At 37.6% G+C, this 24,103-nt stretch overlaps 1 protein-coding gene across 8 annotated transcripts in view; it reads right to left on the bottom strand.

Moving 5' to 3' along the window:
- The window catches only part of LOC105465339 (catenin alpha 2), a 1,482,339-nt gene that overhangs the window by 89,101 nt on the left and 1,369,135 nt on the right, over positions 1 to 24,103 (bottom strand). For all 8 annotated transcript variants that reach the window (XM_011713753.3, XM_071077395.1, XM_011713752.3 and 5 more), the window contains 3 exons: positions 20,758 to 20,850; positions 19,785 to 19,941; positions 9,858 to 10,058 (listed from right to left, as the gene is read on the bottom strand). In XM_011713753.3, coding sequence (XP_011712055.1) covers positions 9,858 to 10,058; positions 19,785 to 19,941; positions 20,758 to 20,850 — 451 coding nt within the window. The remainder of the gene's footprint in view (positions 1 to 9,857; positions 10,059 to 19,784; positions 19,942 to 20,757; positions 20,851 to 24,103) is intronic.

Raw genomic sequence — 24,103 nt, 5'->3', positions numbered from 1 at the left:
TGCCAATCTAAGCAGTATTCTAGGCACTGGGAATCGAGTGGTAAATAACACAAATACGTTACGCCTTGGAGGCACTTACAAACAAGTAGGATGCGTGTCAGATGATTACCATGCTGCCTACCACATAAAAGAGCCATAGTAAATGATTCTTGGGGCTGTCTTCACACCACTACTTTCTGCATTTACACTCATGCACACAGTTTCTAACAGGCAAAATCATCTAGTCTCTTTTGGAAAGAACTTGGAGGTACAACCAAATGATTCACCATGGGAAAAAAAAAAAAAGGTGGGCATAATGGGACACAGCACACCAATTCGTGTTGGATCTGAAAACTGGGAAGTTGGTACACTTTGTTTTGAAAACTGAGCTTCCCCAGTTTTATGCCCTTCTCTCCCCTCAGCAGCCTGGTATCATCCTGGTGACAGTGTTGCATTTTTAATAAGGAATTTCCTGTGAAATCTGCCCTCAGGACAAGATTTGATAAACTTGCTCCTAGAACTTTCCTTTTTGTCTTTCTTGCCAAGAAGGCCAGTGTTAAACACTGTATTCCATCATGACCTCCCCAGATCCATGAGGAAAGAAAGTCTTTGAAAGACTTTACCAACAAAGTAGTAACTTCCAAAATATAAAAACAATTCAAATTCAGCTTGCCTAGCCCAGTTGAAAGTTTCTAATCAGCCACCCAGTTTCATCCAATATTCTCTTGAAACTATTTCCCTTCTATCTCATATTTACACCACTTTAATTATTTAATTTACATCACTTGATTGAATTTAAATCTTAAGTGTCTTCAAATGTTTTTTAAAAATGTAGCAGAGGCAATGTAGAAATAAACCTTACATACTTTCTCTAAATTTCAATCTTCCTCTGCCTAGACCAATGATATACTAACTTATCTTCTGTCTTGAGACATCAGGTTGGAAGCCGAAAATTGGAATCCAGGAGCGAGGACAACAGTACCCTGGATTAATCTGCTCCTTATTCGCTACTATTCGTCAGCGGTTTCTACCTCTCCAGACAACTATCATCATCTTGGCCAGTCCCAATTCTTCCTGCATACATTCTTGGACTTTCCTTTCATCAGAGTCAATCATCTGTTACCTCTGTGGGAGTTTCTAAAGGCTGCCATTTCCATAAATTCATGTTGGGAAAATTATAAATGTATATTTCAAACATAAATCATATTTAAGTTCCAGAAGGCAATACATAACCCATGAGCTGAATTGTTTGATAAAAGATGAAAAAGGACTGCCTAGAAGGAGGGGGAAAAAAAAACTCTCTAAATTCCATTCACGACAACTACCCTAAAAGAATCAGGGAGCATCCATCTGCTCTTGTCTAGACACAAATTCCTTTTCCTGAGGAAAGAAAATACTTGCTTGGAAAGTTTTCTTCTATTTTAAAATAAGCATTTCAAAAATAATCACAAATGGTTTATAACTTAAAAGGATGGCACATTTAATTCTGAAACTTAAAGAATGAATAAAGTATTGAGCATGAGCATGATGCCTTATTTAGCTTATAGTGTTTGTCAAAACCTAGCTTAATAAATAGAGTCTAATTTGGCATCTGTGATGTTTAAGTACTTAGATTGCATTAAGATGTAATAAAGTACTTGCTAAAAATTTATTGCACACAATTTAAAAGATTCTTATCTTGATAATTAAGTATGCAATTTAAGGAGGGTTTAATCCCCCAGAATAAGGCAACTGTGTCATTATGTTACTCATTTATATTAATAACATTTTTGAATTTCAACTCTTAATTAAAGCTGCAGGTAACAGAGAGGTAGACTCAGATCTTAAGAGGTTAAAATTTAACAAAAACATGCAAAAAGTCAATACATACACACATGCCTTAGGTATTAAGATGGACAGAGGACAGATATAAACATTAGGACAGATATAAACATAAGTGGAAAAGTGGGTAACACGAGTATGAAATACTGGGCAGTATATGGTAGGTACCAAATGAGTAACACAGATAATAAGAGTAATAGGTACACAGAAGAGTGGGCTTGTCTGGTTAGAAAGGGGACTTCACTGACAAGAAAGAAATCAGGTAGAATTAGAGGAAAGGTAAAATATAGAAAGGCAAACCAGGAGCCAGGTGGGATGGCTCATGCCTGTAATCCCAGCACTTTGAGAGGCTGAGGTGGGAGAATCCCATGAGGCTAGTAGTTGGAGACCAGTCTGGCTAACATAGCAAGACCTGTCTCTAGAAAAAAAAAAAAAAAAAAATTAAAATTTGGCAAGGAGGTCATTTGGGGGCTACTCTGGCCATATACATATACAGTACTTCTTTGGTTCTTTTGTCCACTCGTTATTTCAGGCCCTCCAGCTACATGTAAAGCTTCCCTTTTTTTTAATTACCAAAACTATTTCTGGAATACTCCAAGTATGTACCACATGTACTGCCAAATGAGTGGCTGTTAGCATATTCTTCCTCTGATTCAAACACCTATCACTGATATGGCAGTTTCCCCTCCGTCAGAGAATCTGGGTGACAGGAACTTACCACAGCCTCAGTTGTGCACGATTAAAGCATCCAGGCCACCAATTCCAGTGAACACCAGCACTGACTCTGCTAGACACAATATGCAGGCCCCTAATTTACTCCACTGCCATTACCACAGATGCTGGTCTCTGATGTCCTTGAAGTGACAGATAACCACATGTACTTTCCAGTTCCCAGGATTCTGAATCCATGAAGAACTGGAGATTCATGTCTTTTTTTTTTTTTTTTGGTTGTACTTTGGAAACAGGCACTAGAGAAGTGCTGTTTGTTCTGCTATGTCCCCCCAAATTTATAGCCTATACACATGCAATTGAGAATCTTCCAATGTCTACCCTACCCCATCTCCACCTTCACGTTAAGGATTTTATTGTTAGAATAAAATTTTATATCTTACTTTCTCTTCCTGTGTTATATAATTTAGCTTTTTTGAAAATAAATGGAACATGTTATACATAATTTTTCCACCTCATTTTTTAACCTAAAAATATAGTCAGATTGTATAGTTATTCCCCATTCTGTTTTATAGCTGCATAATACTCCATTGTGTGATTAGACCATAATTCAACCAGTGCCCTAAAGCTAGATATTTGTGTTGTTTCTAGCCTACAGTCTTATAATAAATAACCTTGTGCATATGTTTTTATATTTTTTGCCAGTACCTCTGAAGAACAGATTTTTATAAGTGAGATTGCTTTCCAACTGTTAAATATGTTCTTTTGATAAAAGATGTCAAATTTCCTCCATTTTGCACATCCACACGTAAAATATGAGACGACTTTTCCTCATCCTTGACAACAGAGTATATTATAGAACTTTTGGATCTTTGCCATTCTGATGGGTAATGGTTTCTCAGAGTAGTTTTTAATTTGCATTTATCTTACAAGAGAGGTCAAACAACTTTTCTTTTGATGAGGAATCATTTACATTTCTATATTGTAAGCTATCTGGTTGTGGTCGTATTTTCTGAGGTGGTTCTTCAGACTTTTATGCTGAGAGAGCTGAACATGTCTGAACTGTGGGAGAACACATCATTTACAAACACAGCAGTGTACAGAAAATATTTTCAAGTTTCTGTATGGTCAAGCCTTTCCGAACAAAAATACCGGCAACCTGGTTCAAAGGTTAACAGTCCTAAGATAGTGAAATAACCTGGAAAGAGATTTACAGGCTTACCTTCCCCAGAGATATGTTTACATTTCAAAGAGGGATAAAACTAGGAACCATACATTTATATTCCAAAAGGTTTTAACAACTTGGGTACCTGCTGAACAGAATTCATTTACATAAAAGAGAAAACGTGGCTGGGCACGGTGGCTCACACTTGTAATCCCAGCACTTTGAGAGGCCGAGGCAGTCAGATTACCTGAGGTCAGGAGTTCCAGATCAGCCTGGCCAACACGGTGAAACCTCGTCTCTATTAAAAAATAAAATAAAATAAAAAATAAAAAATAAATTAGCCAGGTGTGGTGGTGAGTACCTGTAATCCCAGCTACTTGGGAAGCTGAGGCAGGAGAATCACTTGAACCTGGAAGGCAGAGGCTGCAGTGAGCCAAGACTATGTCTAGCCTCGGCAACAAGAACGAAACTTCATCTTAAAAAAAAAAAAGAGAAATGTTTCTCTCCTGCCCTCAGGAGGAGCACCAATTTCTAAATAAATAAATAAACTCCTAGATTCATGATTGTCTGGTTCCCCAACTGTAGCACAGACCTCCGCTGTATGTGCAGAATCCATCTGCCCTCATCACATTGCTCCAAGAGCGGGAATGGAACATGGGAAACTGACATGCTTACTGTGCAAAGTAACGTTTGTTCTCTGATCCCAAAACCTTGCATTTGTTTTTAGGAGAAAATTATATAGCTATTCAAAAGCTTATCAGATTCCTACAATACTTTGAGTATATAGGTTTTAATAATATAAAAAAAGACAAATTATACATTTTCTATTTAAGGGCTCTTTACTGGATGAGGCTTCTTTCTCATTCTTCCTACATTTCCGACTTAAAATCAATCATGCAGAAGTAACAGACTGTGGATAGTCCTTCCTATCTCTAATACCTAATAGTTTGTCTTCCCCATAAGCTGCCCCTACCACCTTCTTCTGACATCAGTCTCATACTCCAGCCCCTCATATTCCAGTCACAGGCAGGTCACTCAGACCTGTCCAATCATAAAACTCTATTCTACTAGCAACAGAAATCAGTCCAACTGAAGGAAGTATATGCCAAAAAGCCAATCAGATGATTTCTCATTGATATGCAGAAATTGGTCTTGAGCTATGAACCTGAGGCTGCTGGTAGACATATTCTCTATAGAAAAAAATAAAAAAGCATAATGTTCTCATTTTTGGTATTCATTTAATCAATACATACGTATTAAATGTGTTCCATGAAAACACCATTCTAGGCTGTGGGTACCTATTGAAACACTTGCCTCTAAAAACACACAATCCTGTTATAAGCACAGTCATGTACACTGAAGAGGACATACCATACTAAATAGTTTTCTGTTGTCTCCAACTGAGACTAGAGCTATATCTTAAAGAAGAATCTCAATAAACAGATGTAAAGCAGGAGGAGGAGGAGATGAAGAACATTGCAGGGAGGACAGAGGGAGCAGCATGGATATGTTTTGCCTGGAGAATAATGAAGGCCCCCGTCCAGATGGTGCAGAGGGTTTATATAGGGGACTCATGGGCAATAATTGCTTATGCCAAGTGCAGTCACCAGGAAGCCAGAAACAGTGATGCATATATTACACAATTAATACAAACCCATTATTGAATGATAAAACATTAGGCAATACAGGAAAAAACCAAGTCCCAGAGGCACTAACTGATTTGTTTAAGGACACAGTTAGTTGGTAGCAGTCAAGTAATTGAGTTATTCTGAATCCTAACCTTGGATTCATTCTACTTCGTTGTCCTGGCCCAAATGTACCCTTCTCAATAAGATTTCTAGTTTGGATGTTTTCTATTTGCTGGTCTTTTTATACTTTCTAAGCAAAAATATATAGAAATGATGTAAAAAGAAAAACATTCTCATCTGTATAAAACTTTAGGTTATAGAGCATGGAAGTAAAATTTATACCATCTGCTTGGCCCACGTATTTTCCAAAATAATGGAATTTTAATATCTGCATACACAGTGCTCCATAACATAGAACACTTTTTTAAATATGCTTTCTTTTTTCTATTTTCTTTCTTTTTTTTTTTTTTTTGGTTTATTGTTTCCTCTGAAGAAAAAAAATATCTGGCAGAATCTCACAGATTTTTTAACCTAGTCATGCTCACATGGCCACAAACTTGAATCAGCTATCAAATTTACAAAAATGAGATTTCAGTATAATCCATTCAGTGAAGAATGAGCTACTGTATGCATATCTAAATATGATATCACTGAATGTGCTTTCACCCCTCCTCAGCCTCCTGCAGCAACCGGACTTTGTAAATGAGATCTATGAAGATGGGTCTGGTCATGCGTGTACTTACTACCAAGCTGTTGGCAATTTGTTATAATTCAGATTTTATTGAAGAGCCCATCAAATATGCCACATAAGTATTTAATGGGTCTGCTGTAGATCCAATTTATTGTGTTTTCATCAGCCTAGATTGTTTTATAAGAAAATGAACAGGTATATTTGTACATAATGCTACCCTATAATTCTTAGCATACTAATAATCTACAAAATTTTCTTAAATTTAACTCAGCATTCATAACAAGACAAGAAGCATTCTTAAGCAAAGCACTGTCTTTACTAAGGAAAGAAAATTCATGGAAAATAAACCACAGATGTGTTATCACTCTTTGGGTACCTCTCAATTTTCTAGCCATTCAGTGAGGGCAGCCAGGTGGTAAAGTGGGAGTCTCCCTACAGTGACCTACCCCTGCAGCCATTCACCTGTCTACACAGGGGCTTGCCTCACTGTAAACACCTTCAGCAGCAACATCCAGTTCAGTCAAGGCTGTTTGATTATTCTGCCCTTTTATAGATTCTTCTTAGTAATGTACTCCCAACCCCACTCCCTTTTCACTATGTCCACAGTACATAGGTTCCAGTCTGTCCTGTTTGAACTTGTCCCTATTGTCCCTATTTTGGGTTATTTCTTTACTTTAGGGCAGTCATGCACATTATGTTGCCCACCACAACCCACTTCCTTCAAGGATATCTGACAATGTCTAGAGACATCTTGGTAGTTACAACTTGGCATGTAGAAGAAAGAGATGCTACAAACATCTAGCAGATGGAGTCCAGGGATACTTCTAAGCGTCTCATAATGGACAAAACAGTCCCCAGAACTCTCCCCAAGAAACAATTATTCAGACCAAAGTGTCAATAGTACAGAGGTTGAGAATATCTGACTTAGGGTCTTGAATCTAATGGCACAGAAATTTTTTTAAATAAAATATCAAACAAAAAATCAATGGGTACAACCTAGTACGCGTGGCAGCCTGAACAACAACCAAAACCATGACATTTTGTCTTCTTTTTCCTTATCTCTCCTCTTGGCATTTTTCCCTTTTTTCCCACTGCCACCCTCTTTCACCCTACAATGTACTCTCATGACAAAATTTGACAGAGTCACATAGAGAAGTGGCCAATTCAACATGGCTCTAAAATTGTTGAAGTCAGAAACAAAACTAACCAAAAGGTAGATAATTTGGTATCAGGGACATGCATAGCAGTTTCCATTTTGAGGACATATATCTTATGTCTCCTTAGCACACACACACAATGACATTAGAACTAAATCATTTTAGACAACACACACACACCCCCCAACGAAACTTTGTACAAACATAATTACAGAACTGATCCTGTGGTCATCCTCAAATGCCGTGTGTCTACTCTATGGAAGCACATTCCCCAGCAATTCTAATTAGCAATCAGTGAGTTAACAGCTAAAGTTTTCTTCTTTCATTTCTTTGGCAATCTCTCTAGTTATTCGCAAAATAATAACGTTATTCCTGTTTCAGAAAGAGAAGAACAACTGGGGACGAATACCAAAGAAATTGTATACCTTCGTATTCTAGCTCTTAGTCCACTGACACCCACTTTTCCTTAATGCTTATTCCTATATTTTCAATTAAAGTTATATATAAGCTGTCTATTTCAGTCTCTACCTGGTTACTTTCCTAGTTAACTTCAATAAGTCCTGAATAGTAGAATTTAAATGTCCTGCTCATCTACCGTATTCAATTAGGAATTGGATGTAGACATCAAAATAAGAAAGGTGCCATTAGTTAAGCCCCCAGAGTGCTCAATCGTTGCAAGCTAGGATAAAAATTTTAACAACTCAGAACAAGAGCAAAAATCTTGATTAGCAACAACAATCCAGGATGAATGACTGTTTGTTTTTTTAAAGTAGAAAAATCAACCAGAACATTATTTACATATCAAGACTTTGGGTGAAAATTATGTTAAAATATTACAGTCAACTAAGCAATTGTCCTTGCCTTTAGATTTTGACCTAGTAAGCAGCACTCCTGTTGTCAAAGCAGTCCAAGACACAATAAGAAAAAGTTCTAAAATGTCATTTGAACAGCGCCTGAGTTATCTGTGGGTAGAAAGTCAGATGAAAATTGGCAATATGCTCTGTATCTTTCATCTGCCACAAGTGTCCTTCCTACCCGTCATGAGTGGGTAGGAACTGAGTCCTGCCTCTAGGTCTTCCACCCTTCTGGTATTGTTTATCTAGTGTCAGACCCAAGTGAGTGTTACTCTGTCAGAAATCCCACATGAAGCTGAGACTTTGTACAAGAATAGAGCTGATGGGCTAGGAGCTGAAAGCCACAGAAATGTGAGATGGTCTCCCTAAAGGTTACTAAGAAAAAGTCCTTAATTTGGAGAATTAGAAAAAAAAAAATACCTTTTTACAACTCTTCCAAGTGAGGAAAGAAATACTGTATGGCTTGCTTTGTGTTACTCAATTGAATATAAAGGGCAAGCTTATATGAAAGAAAGCAGTGCGGACTCTCAGCTAATTGAAATGCAGTTTTATCTTGTCATCATTATTTTTGTTATTATTTATAATTCTAAGTCTGTAAGGATGTTCCAAGGCAACAATCTCTAGATGTGCTCTTTATAACATGATGCCACGCCATTCTGTTTCTGCTTATATTTCAAAGAGAATGACCAATACCTGTGTTTATGTACTGTGTTTTCCTTGCTATTCCAGGCTAACAAATACCTACAGAACTTTTTGTAAATAATCTTTTCCCCATAAAAAGCAACGTATTTCTACCAACATATCTCATCATGCAGAACTTGGAACACAGCCATAGCTGACCTTTCAGAGATGGCTATTTTTAAAATGCCTAGTGGCATCCAAAGCTCATATGCAAAACCATGAAGGTCCCCCTTAGGGTTTGAGGGGAGAAGCCCTTCTGTGCATATATATGCACCAATTCATTATTCATTAACAACCTTATCCAATGTGGACTTACATTCTCTTTTTCTATTCCCTAGTCTCCTTTTATTCCTTGGACTATATATCTATTTTCATATATACAAATATACAAGGCCTGAGGAAGCCAAAAGACACTGGTCAAGAGGGGAGAACTACTTAAAACAGGCCAGTCTTTTATATATTCTCCAGAGTTGTAGATTGTTCTAATTCAGTTGAAGTATTTTTTTTCACCCCAATGCATGTGCAAGCTCTGACAAACTTCCATAAGTAACCATGCCTTACCATAGCAGTGAGTCCTGTGAGCAGCCACATGCCCCTGAAGGAGGGCATGTAAAGCTTTCCTAGAAAGAAAGGGAATATGCTGAAAGCCTAACTCTTTGTCAGCAGCCACCACCTTTCTTTGAGCACATCATATCCATGCACTATCTAGAGCCTTTATGCTTTCCACTGGCTGTTCACAGTTTTTCCTTAAGGTCCTATCCTCTCAAGCAATAAATGAAGAAAAGGTTAACTTACAGATTCCAAGTTCTTATCACATCTGCACTATTTTATAACCCTGTGACCTCATTCCAGTCTCTTAGCCAATTCAAACTGTAATTTTCTCGAACCATAAAATTATCTCATCCACAATTGGAGATAATGAAGTAAGCAGAAAAATTTTATTAGGTGTTTGGAGAATCAAATGATCTACATGAAAACTATAAAGAAATACATGCATGCAAAGCAGTAAAATTGTCATTCTCCTAATATCTCCTAATGTTATTCCAATTCGAACTCAAAAAACAAAGAGAAAACTCAAGTACTCTATCCATTCCACGATTATGTGCAATTTAGAAGCATAAAGGCCTACAGAAATCAATGACACAGATTTATTCAGATATGGAAACTAATCAAGATATTAACATTTTGGCCAGACCTAATACCAATGCTTACCTGTTTCAGAAAGTAATTTTGTAGCTTCCAGCACCTTCTCAGTATAAACCCCAGCTTCATAGTTCTCCATCTCAGCATTGATGATGTGTATGACTCGAGCTGCCCGGCCCCTGATGGCCCCTGCTGTCCGGTCCAGAGTGTCCACATCTCCCTCTTGGAGGGCTATCACACACTTGTTCACATCCTCCAAGATGTGATTTTCTATGGAGAGGACACATACACATTTAGATGACTTTACATCACTCAGAACTTAACCAATTAAAATTGATTCAACCATCATGAGCCCTTGCCTTGGACACATCTCAATGCATGCCTAATAATACTAAAATTGTATGTAAAGGACATAGTTTATAATTACAATAGTGGTTCTCAAACCTGAACATCAGCCAGAGGGCTCGTAGCATCACACAGATTGCTGGGTGCCACTCCTAGAGTTTCCGATTCAGTAAGTCTGGGATAGAGCCCAAGAAATTGAGTTTCTATTAAGTTCTCATATGACATTAATGCCACTGGTTTGAAGACAACATTCTGAGGACCACTGACTTAAAGAATATCCCTTCTTTTGTTTCGAAGTTTGATACTTACACACGAGAAGGCCTTTTAGAAGTTGTAGCAGCCAACATGAAGTCAATCTGACCAAGTATAAATGTCCATAAATAAAACCAGAGTCAAAGCTTTGGGCAAATGTTTGTTTAATCATGTTTTCAATAAGAAAACATTTAAGGAAAAACTAAACAAGTATCACGCAGTTGGTCTTTTAAAATTATGTCATGCACATGGTATATACAATGGGAAAACTGATTAGGTGAAGATGATCAGAGTTTCTCACAATTAAAATACAATCCAGTCTTGTGGCTGGTTCCCTCACATTATAGTCAAGGTCTGCATAACTTTCACGTCATTGCCCAAAGTAGAAATCAAGCAGGCAGGAGGGGAGGCTTCACTCTCTAATGGCATAGAGAAAACACATTATTTGTTCCCTTGCAGTTTTAACAAGTGTATAATTTTGTATTTTTCATTTCCCATGTGAGATCTGTAATTCTATTCCTTGTGCATTCTTTAGAAGCAGAATTCTAAGGAAATGTTCGAAAGGTTTACTGCTCTGTGGAAATAACTTAAGCTGAACACACACATACATGCATACACACAAAATAATAAACTGCATGTTTGTGTTCCCTTAAAATTCATATGTTAAAATTCTAACTCCCAAAGGGGTAGTATTAAGGGGTGCAGACTTCAGGAGGTGATTATGAGGGCAGAATCCTAAGGAATGGATTTAGTATCCTTATAAAAGAGACCTCAGAGATCCCTCCCTCTTCCTCTACCATGCAACGTTCCCGTGAGAAGACTATGAGGAAGTAGAGTCCTTTGTCTTGGACTTCCCAGCCTCCAGAACCATGAGATATAAATTTCTATTGATTATAAACAACACAGTTTATGGTATTTTCCAAAACACACCAAGACATGAACACATAAAAATATGTGCTTTTTGATAAATATATTTTTTAAAGTCTTAAGTAACCTGTTAATATTTTAAAATTATAACTGCCAAATCCAACCAATAGTTTATAAAGAGTTAAAATAAAATATTACCTCTTTAAAAAGCTTTTAGGGCTAGTTCTGATTTTAAATTTCCTAAAGAAGGAAAAAAGGGAGAGTATCCAGCAAATCCTAGTCTCCACTACTGATCTCCCCTACTCTCACTAAGCACTTAGAAAATTTATTTTTTTAGGACACAGTATAGAAAGTGCAAGTTATAACTGACTTTTCATAAAGAACATCCATTTTGACCTCATACAGTGTGATTCTCACTCAAACCATTATAAATTACTGATTTCTACATTCTCTAGTTCTTTAATTTCAACTATAAATTAGAATAGAAAAATAATGAAATGTTTAAATTTTAATATTTAGATTTCTAAAACTCACAAAAAGTAGTACTTCCCAAATCAGGACTTTTTTTGAGACATGACATTTTAATGAAAACGTGATTAAACATATGAACACAGTATATACCGAAAAGGATATCTGAGACAAATGTTTACTCAAATGAATATTGTTACAGAATTTTAAATATAAAACTTTGATTATAAGAAGCTTCTCTTCCTGTCCTGTGGAATTTCTTAAGACAATTAAAATGTGTCCTGGCCCCTGAGAGTAAGTAACTAGAAAAGGATTTGTGTCTAAATCACACATCCATCTGCTATTTTCTTTGAATAACAGTAATACAAGAACGGGCAAAGTTTCGTGCAGAGTTTAGAAATGGTACTTTGGAGTTGAGTAAAACCTAGTGAGACGTCTGTTGATTATATTAGATACTGATCCTTCCGGAGTTAATAGTTTTGTTTTTAATTTGTATGAAAACTATTCATTACCCAATATGTTAAAATGAAAACGTATGTTGTTTTTTTTTAAATGGGACTATCCAAAAGTAGAAATATGCAACTATTTTAAGAGGCAAGAAATATGTTTTTTATAGATATTATTATACCTATTTAAAATAAACCAGTATATGCTAAAAATCCATAATAACAAAAACATTGCTATTAATTAGTCAAATCATCAACAAATTTGTTATATAGGTTAATAATGTCGTGTGAACAAAATATTAGCTTTATAATTAACTTTTTTTTTTTTTTGAGATGGAATCTCCCTGTCACCCAGGCTGGAGTGCAGTGATACAATCTCAGTTCACTACAACCTCCATCTGCCAAGTTCAAGAGATTCTCCTGCCTCAGTCTCCTGAGTAGAGGGGATTACAGATATGCACCATCACACCTAGCTATTTTTTTTTTGTCTTTTTAGTAGAGACGGGTTTTCACCAATGGGTCAGGCTGCTCTCGAACTCCTGACCTCAAATGATCCACCTGTCTCGGTCTCCCAAAGTGCTGGGATTACAGGCATGAGCTACCAGGCCCAGCCTAATTGACTAATTTTTATAGATAAACTTTTAAAATTTTAAGATATAATCATGCAACATAAATCATTTCAGTCAACAATAGACCACATATTTGAAGGTAGTCCCATAAGATTATGTCATATTTTTACTGTACTTTTAAAATATTTATACATGTTTAGATATACAAAACTTACTACTATATTCCAATTGCTTACAGTTTTCAGTACAGTAACATGCTGTACAAGTTTGTAGCCTAAGAGCAATAGGTAGTACCATACAGTGTAAGTATGCAGTAAGCAATGCCATCTAGGTGTGTGAATACAGTATATGATGTTCACACAAAGATGAAATTGCCCAATGATGCATTTCCCAGAACGTATGCCTGTCGTTAAGCAACATATAATTACAGTTTACTCAGTGGTTTTCTACCTTCTCCAATTCAGGTCCCTTTTTATGAAAAAAAAAAAAGAGTCACAGTTTCTTCATGATAGTAGTTATATTGATGGATGGTAGACATGTAAAAGCTACTACGGTTCAGAATGTTTTCAAATAGATTTGTATTTTATTAATAATGTACAGGCATGTCTTGTTTTATTGTGTATCACATATTGGTGGGGTGTTTTGTTTTGTTTTGTTTTGCTTTTTGTTTTTTCCAAATACAAATTGAAGGTTTGTTGCAACTCTGCCTCAAGCAAGTCTGTTGGTGCCATTGTTCTAACAGCATATACTCATTTCCTATCTCTGTGTCACAGTTTTGTGATTGTTGCATTATTTCAAATTTTTCATTATTGTTTTGATGATCTGTGATCAGTGATCTTTGTTACTATAGCAACTGTTTTGGGGCATCAGGAACCATGCCCACATAAGATGGCAAACTTAACAAATGTTGGGCGTGTTCTGCCTGCTCCACCAAGATGGTCGTTTGTCATCTCTCTCTCTTCTCAAGCTTCTTATTCCCTGAGACACAACAATATTAAAATTAGGTCAATTAATAACCCTATAATGACCTCTAAGTATTCAAGTGAAAGGAAGGGTCACACATTTCTCACTTGAAATCAAAAGCTAGAAATGATCAAGCTTAGTGAGGAAGACATGTCACAAGTCAAGAGAGGCCAAACAGCCAACTTGTTCAAGTACAAGAAAAAGTTCTCAAAAGACATTAAAAGTGCTACTCTAATGAACACACAAATAAGAAAACGAAGCAGCCTAATCGCTAATATGGAGAAAGTCTGAGTGGTCTAAATAGAAGATCGTATCAGCCACAGCTTTCCTTTAAGCCAAAGCCCAATCTTGACAAGACCCTAACGCTCTTTAATTCTATGAAGGCTGAGAGAGGTGAGGAAGCTGCAGAAGAAAAGTTGGCAACTAGTAGAGGTTGGTTTATGATGTTTAAGAAAGAAACCATCTCCATAACATAAAAGTGCAAGTTAAAGCAGCAAGTGCCGATGTAGATAGAACCTGTGGCAAGTTATCCTAAAGATCTAGCTAAGATCATTGATTAAAGGGGGAAAACAGTAAGTTTTCAATCTAGACAAGACAGCCTTCTACTGGAAGGTGCCATTTACAACTTTCATAGCTGGAGAGAAGTCAATGACTGGCTTCAAAGGACAGGCTGACTCTCTTATTAGGGGCTAATACAGTTGATTTTTAGGTTGAACCCAATGCTCATTTACCACTTTGAAAATCCTAGGGCCCTAAGAGTTATGCTAAATCTACTCTGCCTGTGCTCCATAAATGGATCAATGAGGCCTGATGACAGCACATCTGTTTATAGCATGGTTTACTGAATATTTCAAGTCCACTGTTGAAACCTACTGCTCAGAATAAAAATAACAATTCTTTTCAAAATGTTATTGCTCACTGAAAATGCACCTGGTCACCCAAGAGCTCTGATTGAGATGTACACAGAGATTAGTAGTGCTTTCCTGCTTGATAACACTCTGTAGATAACATTCTGCAGCAGATGGATCAAGGAGTCATTTTGACTTTCAAGTCTTATTATTTAGAAAATTCATTTTATAAGGATATAACTGCAATAGATAGTGATTCTCCGGATGAATCTGGGCAAAGAAAATTAAAGACCTTCTGGAAAGAATTCACCATCCTAGTTGCCACTAAGAACATCCATGACTGATTCACCAGAGAAAGTCAAAATATCAACATTAACAGGAGTTTGGAAGAAGTTGATCCCAACCCTCATAGTCGACTTTCAAGGGTTCAATACTTCAGTGGAGGAAGAAAGTGCATTTCTAGTGGAAATAACAAGAGAACTAGAATTAGAAGTGGAGCCTAAAGATGTGACTGAATTGCTGCAATGTCATGATCAAACTTCATGGATGAGGAATTGCTTATGTACAAGCGAAGTGGCTTCTTGAGATGTAATCTATCCCTAACTATGATAGTGTGAACATTGTTGAAATGACAACAAAGGATTTAAAATATTACATAAATGTAGTAGATAAAGCAGCAGCACAGTTTGGGAGGATTGACTCCAATTTGAAAGACGTTCTACTGTGGATAAAGTGCTGTCAAACAGCATATCACATGCTACAGAGAAATCTTTCATAAAGGAATAGTCAATCAACGCAGCAAACTTCATTGCTACCTTACTTTAAGAAATTGCCACAGTCACACCAACCTTGAGGAACCACACGGGAACCCTCACTCAGATCATCACCAAGGAAACCCCCCACCACCCCCACCAAAGAGATTATGTCTGGCTGGAGGCTCAGAATGATCTTTAGCATTTTTTAGAAATGAAGTATTTTTAAATAAAGGTATGTACATTTTTTAAACATAATCCTACTGCACAGTTAATGGACTACACTGCACTGTAAACATAACTTTTATATGCACTGGGAATCCAAAAAATTTGCACGATTCACCTTATCACAATTGGTGTTTTACTGCAGTAGTTGAAACAGAACTGGCAATATATTTGAGGTCTGCTCGTATTTGGAAAAAAGTCATACCTGTTTACGTAGACATGAACATGAACTTTTTGGTCAGAAGACCATACTTGGTGTATATACGGATTTTTGAACCCCCTGTAATAACTTCCCCACCCGTATACCCTGTGCCTTCAGGTCTAGCTCCTACAGTTAGTAAGCATGCTAATCTAGTATGTATCAAGGAGGGCAGTCAATTATTTGAAGGCAGAATACATACTTGATTCATATTTGCATTCCTGACAGTGGCCTATAGGCAGCAGGCAATCAAAAGAGAGATACTGAATGAACATGCCCATTGAGAAGGGGCGATCAGTTACACACTTTTATTCTAAGGTGTTTTGAAGAGAAAGAATTCATGAAGTAAAGAGGGAGAGGAATGATGTTGCAAGTAGAAAGGAATTGAGATGAAAATAGTAATAAAAGGCAAATGTATTCTAGAGATTATTCCCTTGCTGGGAAAAACTACAATGTTTTGGTGCCACACTCTAATATCAAGTGTGGTATTTAAACATGTCATGAAATATTTGATTGCAACATACGTTATTGTAAACTTCCTTACATTTTGCAACATTACTATTTTAGAAATTACACAATGTTGTTATGAAAAAAATCAATAATGACCAAACTCTTTCACTATTGTAAACCACAAGGCTGTAGATTCAAAAAAAATAAAGTTCACTGTGAATTTTTAAAAGAAAACAAACTTAAGACTGTAGAGTTAAAAAAATAAGGAAAAGTAAAAAACAAACAAACAAACAAACAAAAAACTATTGGGCATTATAAGATCAAGTTAATAGCTTTTTCAGATCTTAGCTTCCTACTACTTTCTGAGCCAAATCCAAGAATTAAACTGTCAGATGATTAATGCCAAGATGCTTATTTTAAAACATTATTAAAAACTGTAGGTTTTCCAAAGTGGGAAAAAGTTTATATGTTATAACACAGTCATTTCACTTTTTTATGTGCACAGGCCACATCTGAAAATTGGTTTTGCTCCTGTAATGTTAATAGCCAGCATCATTGCTCCCCAAACTTGTTGCATTTCATATGGACAAATTTAATATCAGATACAGAAGTTAGGGTAGCATTAAAAAAAATTTTAAACTACCATCTTTTAAAAACAAAGATCTGTTTTTATTGTTTTTTTAAATAGAGTTTCCTGCCCAAAGAGATATTCCCCTAAAAAGAAACTGATACATAAAATGTCATTAATGCCATTTCAAAATATCTCCTGGGCCAAACTTGCAATTTACTGATGTAAATGTTTGGCTCTAGCTCAGAGAGAAGATGAGAAGTAGTTTCCCTACCTATTGGGCTGTGTCCACAGCCTACCAGCAGGACAGAGTGGGCTGTATCATTATTTGTCAAACCCCGTCTGTGGAAAGGTGCCTGCTGCCTCTGATTGTCAACTCCAAAGGCATGCTCCAGCAGGCCCTGCCAAGCTGGCTTTCTGACAGCGCCTGTTCCTTTTCCTGCCATGGCATGCTGTGGCACTTGTACCACTGGGGTTGGACTGCACAGTATTATCAGCAGAAGCCAAAGTCTTTTCTTCTTGCTAGTAATAATGAGATGCACAACGGAATGGCAAGGAGAAAAGGGAGCAAAGAGGCAGGGCTTGGGGGAGGAAAATTAAGAAAAGCTTTGCCCTGTTGAAAAACTCTGAGATAAGACCTCCTTACCTTGCTTGTTCCCACCCTCAGAAATTTTTGTACATGCATTTCAAAGAATAGTTGGAAACGTTGTAAGTTCTGAAATGATTCCTCTCTGGAAAAGGCAGTGTACAGGTATTTCTTATTGATTTGAAGGTAGAAGGGGATGCAGAAGATTTCCAGGGGCTGTCAGGATGGCTGTGTGAAATCTGAGGCTGGTTGGGAAGGGCTCTTATTTGGAGCACCATAGTTATCCCGGAAAAAAAAAAAAAAAACTGACCATATACTATAAAGATTAGTATCAGCGGCCACCTTGGTATTCTCCAACACCCAAATCACCAACATACCTATCTAAGCAATTTCCAAATACCTTATGAGATTCATTTTGTGGGGTTATCTTTTACAAGATTAGAACTCAGCTATCAGCAAAGCAGAAAATAATAAAGCAGAAATGGGCCATGTGTGGTGGCTCATGCCTGTAATCCAAGCACTTTGAGAAGCCAAGGCAGGCAGATCACCTGAGGTCTGGAGTTTGAGACCAGCCTGACCAACATGGAGAAACCCGGTCTCTACTAAAAACACAAAATTAGCTGGGCGTGGTAGCTCATGCCTGTAATCCCAGCTACTCTGGAGGCTGAGGCAGGAGAAGGGCTTTAACCCAGGAGGCGGAGGTTGCGGTGAGCCAAGATTGTGCCATTGCACTCCAGCCTGGGCAACAAGAGTGAAACTTTGTCTGAAAAAAAAAAAAAAAAAAAAGAAAAGAAAAAGAAAGAAAGAAAAGAAAAAAGCAGAAATGACAACATATTGAGTTCTTTTATCAGCTAAACTCTAGATATGGTGATATTTAAATGAATAGTTGCTTTGACGAGTCATCAAAAATGAAGACCTTGGTAATAAAAAACAAGACAGGTTTCAGAAAGGGATTAAAGATTAGAATGAGAATGCCAGAGGTGGAAAAAGCAAGCTGGAATGAAAGCAGAAAGCACCAAAGGAAATTTCCTTTCTATCTTGACTTACTGAGAATTATATAGTTTCTGAAAAGAGGATGATCTGGATCTTAATACCATTTCTGCCAAGTTACCTACCCTCTCAATGACTTAGTTTTCTTAAAACAAAACTTAGAATTACTAGTACCTATTTTATAGATTTTTGATGAGAATTAAATCAAGCAGCAGAGAGTAAGGTAAATTCTAGTCACAGGCCACATGTTACATCAATGTTCCCATCTGCCTTGGCTTGCCCCATCATTGAAAAGCTGGCTTTTTGATTATCCATCAAATCTACAGATTTGACTACGCTGTTCTCAGACAAGCCCCAGTGGGAATTTATTTTGTTTCTTCCGGAAAAGAAAAGGCTGCAACTAGAAATATTTCTAAACATGACGGCCCCCTTCAGAAATCACTTCCACACTGTTGCAGGCAGAGGTCCTGTCCGCCAGGTTCCCACCAACAGTGATGCAATGTCTCCCTCAGCCCTCAGTCAGCCAAGAACCAGCAGGTCATCAGGGCTAGTATTGCCTGAGTCAGTAGGTGTGAGTTCCACACACCTGTGTAGAATCAACACCTGGCCAATTTGAATTTCCAAGGGTCAGCTGGCTCTTTCAATGCCTCACAAAGAAGACTGATGTTTCCAGTCACCTCCTCCTCACAGAGATTCTTCCAGGTGAACTGGGCCAAATAAGTTAGGTCAAAAGCATTTGGAAAAATGCCCATTTGCTGGCTGGCAGACCAGTCTTGAAACAGACTCCATGAGTCCTGTTAAAGGGCAAACTGACTCCACAGTTATTCATGTCTACGATCATCCTCCAGTCTGGCTTCATTTACAAAGAAAGTTATAATTTCAAGTGATGAGTTCTATTTTATTTCACTCACTTCCTTCTACAACCTCATAGACAAGTGCTCAAAGCCTTCATAGCTACCAAGTCCCTGCTAAGGGGTAAGTTCTGCGGCTGATATCTCTACCTGTGTTATCACAAACCTCCCCTTGTTGGGGAAAAAAAAAAAAAAAAAAAAAAAAAAAAAAAAAAAAAAAAAAAACTTAACATAGCCAAACTGGAGTAACAGATCACCTATTTTTAAGATATAAACTGTGTAGATTAATGAATCTCATATTCCCTGGCCCTTTTTTATGTGAGTGATTCAGATACATCAAAGGCCATCCTGCTTTATAAACTCCAAACACTAAAAAGGAATATAAGCCACCTTAAATAATGTATTCCCTTTTAATGCCTTGACTGCGTGTCTTGAAATAACAAACACCGAAGCATTTAAGAGGGTGTTACAATCACATTTGCAGAGATGATCAAAAAAGCTCAAAGATCTAAGGAGTGTGCCTGAAACACAGACCCATGACATTTGTGAGACATTCCTTATGTCATTCAGTTGCCGTCCTCCAGCTGCCTTGTAAGGGACCTGTTTGTGATGATTACCTGAGACAGAGAGGAAGTCATCCACTGAGGTGATGTCATCCACGGCCTCTGTCAATACTCGGACCTGCTTCTCCCACTGGTCTTTGAAGACGTCCATGTTATCCTGAGCAACTTTGCTCTGTGGTCGGGCAGCCAGTGTCAGAGCGGCATTGATGACCTATTTGTTGGAAACAATCCAGGGACATGATGACCACACACTTCAAGAGAGGAATAAGCCAGTCAAAGACCATGTTAAAACCATGTACCCTGTACGTTCTACAGATAAGTGGGTTCTTGGTGTTCAGAAGGACAACCAAACACATAAAAGATAAAGTAGGTTTTCAACTACCATTAATTTTTGTTTGCTTTTTAAGACATAATAGTTTGCCTCAGGTTTCAAAAAGTATTTACTGGACAAGTCTCATTTACTTAGCACAGATACAGCAGAAATGCCACTCTTGCTTTCCACATGTGCAAGTTTATGATTTAGCTGCCGAGACAAGGTAAATAGATATGGAACATTTAAATCACAACCCAAAACAAATAGAACAAAGTCAACAGGAGTGCAGAGTATAGTGGCACAATCCCAGCTCCCTGCAGCCTCGAACTCCTGAGCCCCAGCAATCCTCCCACCTCAGCCTCCCCAGGGACTACAGGAATGCACCACCACACCCAGCTAATTTATTTTTTGTAGAGATGGAGTCTCACTATGTTGCCCAGGCCGGCCTTGAACCCCTGGCCTCAATCAATCCTCCCACTTCAGCCTCCCAGAGCACTGGGATTACAGGTGTGAGCCACCATGCCCAGCCCCTGCCATGGTAATTCTGAAGAGACCGGTGTAGTTTATTCTTTCTGAGAAAGGTAGAACTTGAAATGGCTCATGAATGAGTAGCATTTTCCAGCAAGAGGAAATGGAGAAAGGAAAGGGGGGGCACAAGGGCTGGAGTGGAGAAGGTCACTGACAAGCTTTTGAAACAAAGTGAATGAGGCTTACCTGGGGACACAGGCTGTCAATCTGGGTGGCTGCCATCCGAACTAATTTCACCCCTTCTTCATTGTTGGAGATGGAACAGGCTAAATTGGCAACCTGTATTGAAGAGGATTTTAGTGAATATTAGGTTGGGGCAAAGGGAAAGTATACTGTTGCTCGGCCTTGTACCTTCTCTGGCAGATGTCTCTTCCAGGAGAATTCTTTCGGAAATAAAATAAGGGTACCCTGGCCTTCATGTAGAACCAACTATTACTACTTCTTATGCTAATTTAGGCATTTCTGTCAGAAGAGGCATTTCACGACTCTCAAGCATATGCAAGGTTGCGTTTTAACAGGGTTTTTGAACTGCTTTTTCTTATGAACTGCCTTGATCCGCCTACACTCTCTGGAGCCCCCTAAGACTCATCGTCAAATGCAAAAACCCTGTGATCTTGGCCTTATCAGTACTCAGTTCTGACCCTGTAGAGTTGAGTGAGAAGAATGCTACAGGCAATTATTTGGGCTTGAGAGAATCATAGTAAGCTGACAATTATGGTGCCCTGCCCCCCAAAATTCCTGATCTGCCTGAAAATTTTAGTCCACTAATAACCAACTCAACATTAGAGGCCAGCTGTTACGAGCAATGTAACGAAAAGGTTCGTAGCATTCAATACACAATGGTGGAGTACATAGTAAATTACAATGTGAATGTCTAGTATAAAGACATTCAAAATTCGACGGCCTCTGTGGTTCCTGGCCCCTTCCATCTTCAAAGCCAACAGTTTTTCTTTTTTCTTCCCCATCCTGGGTTCCTGGCCCAAATTTGAATGTCTTCTTTACCCCCAATTCCTTGGTTCCTGGCCCCTTCCATCTTCAAACAGTTGGCTCTGAAGATGGATGGGGCCAGGAACTAAGGAGGGGAGAGGGAGCAAGACATTCAAATTTGATTTTTGGGAACACCATGCTACCCCAAACAGTCAGACTGAATTCAAGTTCCCAGGTCAAGTGGTTCAACTTATGTTATTCCTTCTCTTGAAGGAGAGTTGGTAATTCAAGGTGAGATTGATTAGCCAAGGTCAGCAGCTACAAAGCCACCATCAAAAGACCAATCAGTCCCATCAGGCTGGTATCAAGACAACACAAGAATGGGGATATGAAAAGTCAAATAAAAGGAGAAGGACAGCAAGGGGTAGGAGCTATGGAGCAAACAGAACAAGTGATTAGCAGATAGAATCCCCGGAGTCTTTTGGCCACCTGCTTTTTTGATATCCTGCTTATGTCTGGTCTCCAAAACTGAGCTGCTCTCCTCCCATGCCTTAATGTCCTAGGATTTTAGAATGTACCACCCATGCTTATAGTTCCTAATGTGAAAGAAATCTTAGGCAGTATGACATAGTGACAAGAGTATAGGCCTGGAGATCAGAAGGCTCAACCATTGGGCATCTTTATAAGTCATTTTGCATCTTAGATTGCTGCTTCCTTATCAGCAACATGAGATGGGTTGAGGGTGATAGAATACTTTTAAAGATTACTTCAATAAACCATTAGTGTAAAGAATAGGGTTTTGGAGTTATTAAGGGAGAAAGAGGATGCATTATATCTATTTCAGTGAGAAAATGTACCAGGAGAAATTATGACAACTGAATTCCAAACATTACCATTTAGTTTCTTATAGTTTATAGTTTACCTTTGATTTTCATTATTTTACTTAGTTTTCAAAATAAGTGTGAAAAGACATATGCCTTCTTGGGACCATTCACAGAAAAAAAGACATATGTCTACTTGGGACCATTCACAGATATCTAAGGTTCTTAGATGTGTGGTAGGGACTAACGATGCAGGTCTCTTCAATTTCTTTTTCTTATATCATAATGTCTTCACTCCACATTTTTATTCATCTGTGTTATGTCTGTATTCTACATTCTATTTCATTTTTTATACAAGTGCCTGACTCAGTGCATGACACAGAATTGGTGTTTCATACATGTTTGTTTAATAAATTAAACAATAGCTTGTAAACTTAGTGTAATTCATTGTAGACAGTAATGTGGAATACACAATGGTTAAATGGTGCCCTCAAAAACAAAGTTGAGCTTCACCCTTAATCTGGTGAGACAAATGTTCACCTTCTAGCAGATATTAACCAATGCTATGGTGTTAACCAATGGTTCCTACATTCTGATCCATGGTGTGAGTCTAGAATGCAGCTTCCCCTGTCCAAAGTGGCATGTGGGGGGGGGGGGTGAAAATCAAGATAGTGGAGAATCTTCTAGAAAGATACACGTATTTACAGTTCTACCTTTTAATATTCAATTAAATTTTCTCCATATCTGCTTTTGAACAACCTCTCATTCTATGAAACAGTGATAAGTTTAGATGATGGCTGTTTTTGCCCTGTACCATCCCTGCTTGCTGTGTGAAAGACTTGAGATCACACTTTTGCAAACAGTGAACAATTGCTAGAGTTTAGGACAACAACAATATGAAAACTTAAAAATGCCCCAAGAATCAGGTAATTGTTTTGCATTTCTGTAAAAAGCATAAGAAATTACCAACACTCTTAATGAAATAATGGATCCAGACCAAGTCATCAGTGGTTAATATTAAAAAAAGAAAGAGCAACAACCAGATATCATGTGTTTCTTGACTGAGTGACATACCACTGTCTATGAAATATTCTTGCCAAAAGAAAAAAAAAAAGATCAGCCATTTAGGATCAATTTTCAATTTACAGAAAATTCAAGAGAAAAATAAACGTAAAATAAAACTACATACACGCAATCATGAAAAACCTGATGGTTAAAATCTGTTGGAAAAAAGACATAGATCTCAGTTGTGTCCTGAATAGAAAAAACAACAAACTGTAATATACATATATACATAAATATGTAAATAAGTAAAGACGACATTTATGAAACCATCAAGGAAATTTAAATATTAACTAGATATTTGATGATACTGAGGAGTTATTAATATTTTAAAGTATGCTAATTGTACTTTTTTAAAAAGAATCTATAGCTTTTAGAGATATATAATCAAGATGCTTGTGGATGAAATGATGTTTGGAATTTGCTTCACAATTATCTGGGGTTGGGGAAATGGGTAGAAATGTAGAAAAAACAAGATTGGACATTAGTTTATAATTGAAGCTGAGTGACAGTGTATGATGGTTCTTCACACATTCTTTACTTTGGGATATGCTTAATATTTTCCATACTAAAAAACCTTTAGGAAAAAAGTAGCAGCCACAACATATTATATCACCAGCTCTGGAAAACACTTTCCTGCATCTGTGAGTGTCTCCAGGGAGCACAGTGTAAGCCAGGGAAACCTGAGTGTGGTTTGGAGTTGAGGCTTGCAGACAGCAGAG

This window comes from Macaca nemestrina, chromosome 13 (assembly GCF_043159975.1).
Source record: "Macaca nemestrina isolate mMacNem1 chromosome 13, mMacNem.hap1, whole genome shotgun sequence".
Lineage (NCBI taxonomy): Eukaryota > Metazoa > Chordata > Mammalia > Primates > Cercopithecidae > Macaca > Macaca nemestrina.
The sequence above is the reverse complement of the archived record's forward strand: the minus strand, read 5'-3'. Positions and strand labels throughout refer to the sequence as shown.